The sequence below is a fragment of the Papilio xuthus genome, unplaced genomic scaffold (assembly GCF_000836235.2).
Source record: "Papilio xuthus unplaced genomic scaffold, Pxut_1.1 DF826961.1, whole genome shotgun sequence".
In the NCBI taxonomy this organism is placed as follows: domain Eukaryota; kingdom Metazoa; phylum Arthropoda; class Insecta; order Lepidoptera; family Papilionidae; genus Papilio; species Papilio xuthus.
Genome location: NW_013531688.1, coordinates 7044453 through 7055169, shown reverse-complemented (window position 1 = coordinate 7055169; position 10717 = coordinate 7044453). Strand labels below are relative to the sequence as shown.

Here is a 10717-nt window from a genome sequence, read left to right as displayed (position 1 = left end):
CGTATCGGGGATAGCAAACATTTCAATACGCTAGATATCCGGAGCACGCCGGCGCGCTTTGTGCTGAAGACAAGGGTCGCTAACCGTCTACCTACAGATCGCTGTCCACAGCCGCATTGCATTACACGTTTTGACTTCAATAATTTTATAAATATTGTGTATGGTGAGGAAAATTATAATCGTGGTAATCTAGTTTCTGTGTTACATTTCTATATATATAATACATATACTTCGAATAATAAAGATATACTAGATTTTAAGATAGTTGTGTAGCACTGATGTTGCTGTACGTCGCGTACCGGTGAGTGGTAAGTGGTGAGGGGAAAACGCGGGTGGACGGTAACTGTAGCCGCTGCGACTGCCACTGCACGCCTCCTGTGCTTCTGCGGCTTGTGGCTGCAGAACGAGGAGGTGCGGGGCGGGGCGGGGGCGACATGACCACAGCCTGCAGCAATAGCTATACGGCACTGTAGTGTGACCGTGACACCGCATCACATCACATGACTTCTGTTATTTACACGTATAGAGCAGAACTATTCGATACTCGATGCCAAAGGACATTACATAGACCGCGTCCTTCTCTTTAGTTCCAGAGAGCTGGGCGTCAACGGCATTGGTCGTGTTGCTCAGCAAGCAGTATGGATTACTCAACTATTTATATTTGCTGTGTAAGGTTCTCGAACATTCCGTAATCGTATTACATGGTGTGTTACGTTAGCAGCGGCCTCCACTGCGCTTACTTTATGATAGGATATTATTTCTAAATCCCTGCTCTTCGTATTATTATAAATATATTTATGTTAAAGTACGTGGCGCGTCACCTGCTCGCTCTGCTGTCATAACTCTGACAAAAAAGATAAGTTCACTTAAGCTATGTTTGACAAAAGATACTCGATACTCGACACTCGATACGGCTCTGAGCACCGAGCTGTGCGCACTGACAGACTGACGTGAGATTTCCACATGACATGTCGAGTTGTCGAGACTTGAGACGTGTCGCCGCGCCGGTATCAATGCACTACCTAAGTACATATCGTTGCTGTTACCAATGACTAACGTGAATGTAGTTGGAGATAATGTCATCGGTAAGTTTGGTACATACAAGTACAAGAACTTACAACTAACACATGTGGGAACATTGTCAACATTCAAGGATTGACGTCAGTAGCACAAAGTGCCACTCTAGTCCACTTTCTGCTGATGTAGAGTAAAAGCGAGTTGATCTCCACAAGCGGGCAATGATGTTCATAAGCGTTGTATCCGCTCCGCGCTGTGCCCGTTTTCTTAATTAAGTTATTATCATTATCAACATGATGTGATGTGCTCCTGATCACGTGTTCGTAGCTAAATTGGATTTGATTGTTTATAGCCTATCGAGTAAAGTAACAAGATTCCCACAGATTAGATAGCATATTACTTTTAAATAAAAATAAATATTTGGCAACGACACAGGCAATGAAGCTTAATACGAAAGTGCCTGTGAAATACGCACTAGTTCTCCAGATATACCTTGTCAGGTAACAAAGCGATCTATAATAAGTATATACGTGAGAGATACAATTCAAACTTTCAAACGTGATGTTTACTATTTATCGGCATTATCGGTCTCAAAGATACGTCACATTTGATATTTGAAGGCTGATAACTGAAAATACATTGATTGTATGACGATTCTTTATAATCTATAGAATGTAAATGTTAGAAAGTACTAGTATTTGTCTATATTACATAGTGTTTACAGCAAGATGCAAGTGTGTGTGTGGCGGCCGGCGTGATGCGGGGCCCGGCAGTGCGCGGCTGCCGGCTGGGCTCCGCCGCGAGCTCTATATGTCGGGCTTTATAGGGCATCAGTCCTCAAGAGGGCGTAGACCCCGCATCGCCGCCGCCCGCATTCGCTGCGGTTAGCGCCCGCCCGAGGCGCGCGGTACGTGCGCGGCCCAGGCGCGACACCGACGCGGCACAAGCGCGGCGAAACTTTGCACACCGCTTTTTAAACTATTGTATCATGCATACACATTGTAAATACTATTGGCCGTTCATAGTAACATATTGTATTCTAAGATTTATTTGAGGGGACAGTAGGTAAGACGCGCACATTGTAACGGCAATAAATAGCTAGCAGCCGTACTGCGGACATTGTTGTGGACAGACATCGTTGGCCGTGCGGCTTGCGCTCGCAGCAAGCGGTTAACATAATATGTAGGTATAAACTGTATGTAAAAGGAAATTGTTATTGTTATGTCAAACGACAAAACTGTTCGCTTGTGAAAGTCTTCTTTGTTCTGGTACGAGCTTGCAATATTAACCTAAACAAAAATGATTCATTACAAACTTATGTTTTGTTTTTATTATATCATCTCGTCTTTCAAGTAATAACCAATAAAATAATTAAAACTGAAAAGTTCGCCAAAGTGAGTAAAATCTTTGTCCAAAATACTTCCCCTAGATATATATACCCAGGCACAGAAGAGGCGCGGTGCGGCGCAGCGCGGCGTGCACGTCACCTTCTGTTCCATATATCGCGTCTCTATCTATTGTCTCTCTCCCACTTCTCCATAGTGTATAGCTAGTTGTTAATTTGAAATATCAATAACCTATGAGGCCGAGTGACTGACATAAAATTACTCGGGTGTCAGCTGAGTCGGGCAAAAATCATTGCTCCACGGGGCCAGCCGGCCGCAACTTGCCGCTGTCTTGTTTATTTTTATAGGGCACTTGTTTCTTCACACGACTGCATCATTCAACTGACATCTATTATAGTAAAAGAAATCAGCACAAGCACAGTGCCTGCGCGTGCAAGCGCCCGCGCCCTTCTCGGAAGACGGCAGCGGAGGCCGGCGGCAGGGGAGGGAGGTGCGGGCGGAGCGGACATGATCGTAGATAACATACCGCATTGTCCATGCTCTACATGTTTTTTTTTTTATTTCACTTTACGTTGAAAAGGATTACAAATAAAAAACCGAATGTGTTAAATTCTAGATATGCACATTGTGAACTACGTGGAGTTTTACATGATGGTCAACTTGTATATTATAATAGTACCTGGATGACCGAGCTTTGCTCGGTGTTTTTTTTTTAAATTGTGTTTTTTGGAAATTATATTTAAGTACAAATTACTAATAAAATGATGAAATATGAATAATATTTTTCGATCTTACTGATAGAAAAAGTTAAGTTTATGTTTAAGTTGATTATCGATAAAACACGAATAAAATGACATTTTCTAAAAATGATTCCTAGATAGATCGATTTATCGCCCCCGAAACCCCCTATATACTAAATTTTATGAAAATCGTTGGAGCCGAATCCGAGATTCCATTTATATATATATATATATATATAATTGGAATCTCGGAATATTTACAAAAATTGCTCATTTAAAGAAATAAGATATGTACGCGACCTGCTGTGTTGTGCGACGGTATGTTGCTTTTGACGTGTGTAGTGTAGTCAATGCCGCTTGCACCTTCTTCTATAAAAAGTTTAGAGGTGCGCTGAATGATCAAGTCGTCGATCTGTCGTCCGTCTTTGAGGGCATATCGAGCTGTGAGCAATGCCACATGCCTGCTGTTAGCGAGGCGACTCGACGAGACTACGACGGCTCCATTCAAGCTTGCAGAATCGATTCCGGAGCGAGCGCGACTGGAGCCCGTTTGCCTCGCAGGCACATTAGGCTGTAACGAAACTGTTTTATTGCTCGTAAAAATATACATTTACCGAAATTTTCCCACAGTTTGTGCGCCTTAGCCGCAGCCGTTACGTTACCTTACGATAAAATCGTGTGTAATTTGAAGCTTTTGAGAGAGTAAGAGACATTACACAAATAGAGTGAACTTTATTTGTATGAGGACTTAGTAAAAACTTTAAAGTTCAAACAAGAGGATGAAAGTTCGCTTGGAGAGGTGATCTCTCAGCAGAATTAATTGAACATTTATATAATCACTTGTTAAAACAAATACTGGACTATGCCACGTAAGCTTTTTTGAATGTACCACCCTGTAAAGCTCTCAAATCAGGGGTGAAAGATTTTTATCCGATAGCTAGTAAGTAATAAATAGATTTAATGGAGAATAGAATCGTAATTCAATAAAAAAAACTTAAGAAACGTAATCTTTTGTGTCCTCGTATTCAGAACTCACGAATTTGTATAAGTAACTGGAAGCTGGAAGCATTTGTTGTCGCCGCCCCGGCCCTCTACCCGCTACCCCGCTGCCCCGCTAGTGTTCTCACGACCGTATTCACAGCTGAGAACATGATAATGCCGATATTATAACGCAAAGCGTAGTTATAGCCCATTGTAATGTGTACGTAGAATGTGCCTGGTTCAATGGAATCCGCGCCAGCGTCACTGGCACGTACACCGGGCATCGCACTGCGCCGTGTACTTTAACATTTCAATTGGAGTCGTTCCGCTCTTTCGATAAGCCGTCGCCCCGTTTCCCTTTGTCGTCGAATGCATGCATGGGATTACATAAAACCCGAGCCATGAATATTTGCGCTTCTCAAAAGCGACGCGACGGGCGACGGCTCCCAAACCCCAACCGATAGAGTATAATAATAAGTAGAACCATAGACCCTAGTGCGATATCAGTGAATAAAGCGCACTCGCAAACGTGCTGACTCACCACCGTTTCACCATAATCATGAGGTATTTCAAAATTACTTCGAACAATTCCTGTTTGTTCCGTCGTAAAAAATGTATTACTTCATTTTATTTTTTTCAATTATGTATTTTTTCTAAAATTTAATTTTTTTTACTAATATTAGATATAATACGCATTCTTTATGCAAAACAAACGTATAAAATGCACCGACCTGCGGCGGCGTCACGTATCTACTCTGAGTACTGAAGGCCTAACATGAATAGTTGCGACACTCGTCTTCGTAACGTGACGTGACAAAATGTGTCAAAATTGGTATAAGATTTAGAACAAATTATTTCGATGACTTTACGAAAACGTTTGCTACTTACAATCCCCTTAGATCCATCCACATAAATAATTTAAACAGTACTCCTCAATATTTCATAAAACATTTTGATCACGTCGGATTAATAAAAAAGAATTTTAACTACTAGCGCCTCCTATATTTAGCTTCTCTTGTTACACGATACGGTGACAGGTCTAGTCGGTCCGAGAGCACTGCCATCTAGCGGCAAATTCAGATAAATAACTACTTCATGCAGGTTCAGCACATCAATTAATGTAATAATATCTCCATAGATGGCACGGCACACTTAATACAATATAACATGCTTCTTCCATACTTTTGTATCAGCTTAGCTAATTATCACACCCCTTGCTTGGGATAGGCTCAGAGCTTCTCCCTGGTGACCTACAGTGAGCTGATGATGTATTATTACATAAAACATGTACTACATTACTTACTTCAAGTTGGTTAGTACATTGTAAAAAAAAACAGAAGCATTATACATTTTTATTAGTTTTAATTTATTATCACAGGCAAATTAATTAACTAAGTATAACATAATTTTAATGCTGTAAGTATTTTGAACATTATGCTTAGTATTATTCTATAATACTGTATATGACATACGCGCAGTCACTGTCGCTGTACAATTACTATAAGACTATGTAAACGCACCTATACGCACTTATAGTGATCTGAGTTGGAAAAAATATCATGATAGCTTGAGTTAAGCGACACGTTTCACATAAAACACTCTGGAAGCATTTGTCTAATCCGTGACACTGTGCTTTTATTTGGTTGTCACGATTTTTAAACAGTTTTACTGAAGTCGCTTTAGACGATGCTATAACTACACCAAGAGACTTCCTTCGTCACCATTTCAAAACTGTAAGTGTGTCACCGAGTGAACTAACAAACATTATCTTTGGAGTAGCCAGCCGAAGAGGTCGAGAGGATTGAAGACTCGGAGCTGCGGCTCGCGTTTGCGCGCCGGTGCCGGCGACTTGTAGAGGTAGAGACCGCGGGAGTCGGCGCTACACGAGTAGCCCAGCGAGGTCTCGGCGCCGGCGCAGCCGCCGTCGTTCAACTCGGCCCAGTTGGCGCAGCGGCGGGCGCTCAGGACTCGCGCGTCCGACACCGAGGCCGCATACAGCCGCCACGCCTGCGCGTGGTCGCAGCCTAGCGCCATCGCCGCGCTGCGATCCTCACACTCGGGCTGCGGTGCGAGCACGCCATTGGCGTACACGTCCGCGTGCCCGAGCGGCTCCGCGAGGCCGAGCACGCCGGCGCTTGTGTGCACCACCTGCACGAAGCTGGCATCGCCGCTCGCTAGCCGCCAGCGCGAGGGGCGCGCAAAGCAAGGCCGCGCGGGGTCCAGCGCCACGATGCGTTCCAACCGTTGGTGCAGGTGCTTACGAACCAGCTTTCCGGTGACGCCGGCCACGTGTGCGCCAAGACTGAAGCCAATCAGCCGCACCGAAGACAGCGGCCACCCCTCGGCATGCAGGCTCTTTATGAATTTGTAGAGTCGGTGCGCAAGGCCGCCCACGCCGGCCGCGGAAGCGATGTACCCCTTGCAGAAAACGGGGCGCGTGTCTAGGAGCAGCACGGTTTCGTGGCGGTTCAGCAGTGCGGTGACTATGGCAGTGCTGGAGTCGTCGTGCGGCGTGTTCCACCAGCCGGGCACGTATATTGGCAGGGCGGATGCGGCGGGCGCGGCGGGCAGGAGTACGCGTAGTCGCTGGTGGGCCACCGATAGTGGGTAGGTTAGCTGCGAACCTTGCCCGTACTCTATCAGCTGAATATCGGGTACGTGCGTCTGCGAATACAGGGCGTCCAGCGGCAATGCGTCGCCTGTCAACATGTAATTATTTTTTTTAATACGTAGGCCAAAGTAATTTAACTACAAGAAAAGACGAACCGAGAAGTCAGGGTGCGACATGAAACCGCTAACAACATAGTTATTATTCTGATGATCTTGTGCTGCCGCTAAAAGGCACTTATTATGAAAATAATAATTGTCATGAAGCGTTCAAGGGTGCTTCTTTAATATAATACGTACGGGAATCATAATATTATTTTAGCACATAGTTTATTAGTCGCATTCTTTTAAACGAATCTAATTGAAAACACTTGAAGAATTTTAAAACAATTTATATCTTTGATAACTTCTACCTCTCAGGAACTCGATCTTTTTGTGAAGTCGTAGATTAATTGAACAAGTAATCAACTTTGAGCTATTGTTCCTATAAGATTTATTGATAAGAAAAACTCTATTTAAAATATGATTAAGCATTCATTTGTTATCTTGCTTGTTTTTAATGTAGTGTGAATAACAGCCAATAAGTAAACACTCAGCCGGACACTTCTTACATATTTCACCTATACAAAGCGAGTATACATATATTGTTGTGGTCTATTTGAACACGGGAAGGGTTTGTTTACGCACAGGAGTTAGAGGCGACGCGCACCAGTTCCTCTAAGCTGGCCCCCAGCAGCGGCGGCAGCAGCTGCGCCAAGTCTGGCGCCTCAGAGCTGCGCCCACCTTCCGAGCCCGCGACACCCACCGCGCCCAGCACACCCAGCGCGCCCAACGCGGCCAACAGTGTGACCGCCGCGCAACGCGCCATCTCCCGCACTGCGCGCGCTGCTGTCTGTGCGTGTCGGCCGCAGAGGTCGCCTCTGCCGATGTAACCGGTCCGAGTCTCGCTCGCGTTTTGATCACTCAGGAAGTCGTCGTCTGTTATTATACCAGCATTCAGATTTGCCGATTGATTTATTCGTGTAGGCACGTCGACTTTTTCATTTGACATTGATGTAAGTTATTATTGCCCATCTCAGCGGTATCGTACTGTGATAAACATGGAAACGTTGTGTCGTTTTGGTCGCAGCGAGTTGCGCATGCGCACCGTGTAATGTGATGTGTCAGGTTGTCATGATGAACTATTCCCACGTTTATCTTTTCTTCTTTTGCCATCTTAAACTTTAAATATAATTGTATATGTATTTACAATCTTATAATAAATCTTTAAATGGGCAATTCTCGTATATATATATATATATATATATATATATACATATAATTGGAATCTCGGAATCGGCTCCAACGATTTTCATACAATTTAGTATATAGGGGGTTTCGGGGGCGATAAATCGATCTAGCTAGGAATCATTTTTAGAAAATGTCATTTTATTCGTGTTTTATCGATAGTCAAAATAAACATAACCTTAACTTTTTCTATCGGTAAGATCGAAAAATATTATTCATATTTCATCATTTTATTAGTAATTCGTACTGTAATATATGTTCTTAATGAAAAAAACTTTATTCGTACTTAAATATAATTTCCAAAAAACATAATTTAAAAAAAATACCGAGCAAAGCTGGGTCATCCAGATTTTTATTTATTATGCATACAAAGGCGTTGTAATTGCTACAGGATTGTGCAGAAACTATCTAAACTTATCTTTACACTTAGAATTTATATATTATTAAATACATAAATCTTGCTGTTCTTGAAGTAGAAGGAAGGTAATAATAATGCCATTATAATCCTACGCGAAATAATAAATTGTCTATTTAGGTGTCGACGCGCTCTGCGGATTTCCGTGCAGTTTGCATCATTTCAGTTGCGCGCCGGCGCCAGGTCGCCAGGTCGGCATTCACCACCACCCCACCGATTCCAATAAGAAGGTACTACTGTTGTCATTGTCAGCGCGAGCCGGACCACCCGCCGCGTCGCGCTGCCTTTACAACAAACACATTAACTCACATATTGTCGCTGTGTACTCCGTATCGTGAACCTTATTCATTCATTACCAATGCTTCCTCGACGACGCTCGAAAACATTACAAAAAACATTAACATAAATTACATAATACTGCAATTTATATACAGCAGCGCGACAAACACGGAAGTTCACGTAATTCCACGTTTTTATATTATTTGGATGATTCATATTGTATATGTTTAATACCTCATATACTTCCCGGACAAGCGCACATCACCGACATTTGCCCGGAGTCGCGTATCATCTCCCCGTGTGACAGCCGACAGTGTACTTATAAGTGAAAATAGCTCCACCGACAAGCACAACTTAGACCTTAAAATAATGATAATGCAAACAAACCGAAGATAAAAGAAATTTATCTATATGTAGGTACTGGCGCCATCTCTTTGTTACATATTTGACTGCCTTAGACCTATGAAACTTCTATTCCTCGCGTTTCTCATTACTTACCTTTTTATCAATATCAGTATTATTACTTACCTCGGCTATGATATAATATTTTCAATTTGTTTAACAGCAAAACTACATCTCCTATTCATGTCTTTTGCATACATTACGCTGCGATCTTTTGTTGTGAATCTCAAAAGTAAATATTGTTAGTAGTAACAGCGCGATGTCTGATCGTGATTAATCGAATTAATTAAATTAATTACAGTTATCTAAGCTAATGATAAACAGGAAAATAAAATAGTGGCATTCAGTAATTGGAAGATAATAAGTAAAGTGTACTTTTGCTCAATGAAAACTGAATAGTTAACGATTAAGACCTTCAAACAACAAGTATCTCGCTTGCGGCTGGCGGCTGGCGGCTGACGGCTGACAGCTCGCTGCAGAAATTGAGCAAGGAGGTTCTTATTTTTCATTCTGTGATCCAGATTTTTTAAATATCTAGTAACTCTAACAGTCGACAATCTTTCTTAAAACAAATTCAATACTTAGCCAGGTATACATCGACAGTTATAAATCAATGTTTGGACAATGCATTAAACATGTCACCTGTATACGTAACACTTTTGTTGAATCAATAACTTTATAGTCACGAATCGCTTTACGTAATGTACAAACATTTGTGTTTAGATCACTCTAATGTTTACGTATTACTTAGAACATGTAGTCAAAATTGTGTTTTGAAGTTGTACTTGGAGTGGCGGGCGGGAGGCAGCGGGCAGCGGGCAGCGGGCCAGCACACGCCACGTCGCGTGTCCATTCTGCGTGATGACCATTAGGTAAATCTGCATTAACAATACCATCAGTCGTTGTCTTCTAAATAAATCAAAATAATAAAGAAAAATAAGCACAACATTGTAATGTCTGACATTTTCGTACATAGACATTAAAGCAAACTTATTCAATATTTTATGAAACTGGGCACTAGCGCCACCGAGGTACACGCGTTAAATGACCATCAGAGAACATCAGTCAATACTCACGACTGAAGACCTCTCATCCTTCCGATCCGTCCTCACACCGTCAGCTCTTAAGAGGTCAAATTGCAGTTATATGGAATCTATATTGGAATCGGGAAAAAGTTAGAAAAAAAAGCAAACCGATATTGTGGAGCGCACAAACGCTTTTCGCTTCAGAACGAGGCGACGTCGGAGTTGTATACTTAGCTGAACAATCGGATATTATATTTACTTAGCAAATCGTCATCGACATAAATTTGTCAATAGAACGAAACGAGCTTATATAAACACGGTGCATTATTTTGCAGCAGATTCATTAACAAATCGCTGAGAACAATGCGCTAGGGCCGGTGTTGCGGCAGCAGCGCTATTGTTTGTTACGCTACTTCACTTTCTATTAAGGATTAAATAAAATAAACAAAATAGTGTGTGTGTCAGTGCGGCGTGCGGTGCGGCGAGAGATCGGTGTGGTGAGCTCGGTGTGGTGAGCTCGGTGTGGTGAGCTCGGTGTGGTAAGCTCGGTGTGGTGAGCTCGGTGTGGTGAGCTCGGTGTGGTAAGCTCGGTGTGGTGAGCTCGGTGTGGTAAGCTCG

At 42.7% G+C, this 10717-nt stretch overlaps 1 protein-coding gene across 1 annotated transcript; it reads right to left on the bottom strand.

Moving 5' to 3' along the window:
* Positions 1–5466: 5466 nt before the first annotated feature.
* On the bottom strand, positions 5467–7905 carry LOC106120390 (lipase member H-B). The gene is made up of 2 exons (XM_013315734.1): positions 7379–7905; positions 5467–6783 (listed from the first exon to the last, which is right to left on the bottom strand). The coding sequence occupies exons 1-2, from the start codon at positions 7740–7742 to the stop codon at positions 5849–5851; spliced, it is 1299 nt and encodes a 432-aa protein (XP_013171188.1). The 5' UTR covers positions 7743–7905; the 3' UTR covers positions 5467–5848.
* Positions 7906–10717: the final 2812 nt, after the last annotated feature.

Coding starts and splice junctions, on each gene's coding strand:
- LOC106120390 (XM_013315734.1), bottom strand. CDS start 7,742: ATGTCAAATGAAAAAGTCGACGTGCCTACACGAATAAATCAATCGGCA. Junction 6,784..7,378: donor GCGCGTCGCCTCTAACTCCT/GTGCGTAAACAA, acceptor ACATGTTGACAG/GCGACGCATTGCCGCTGGAC.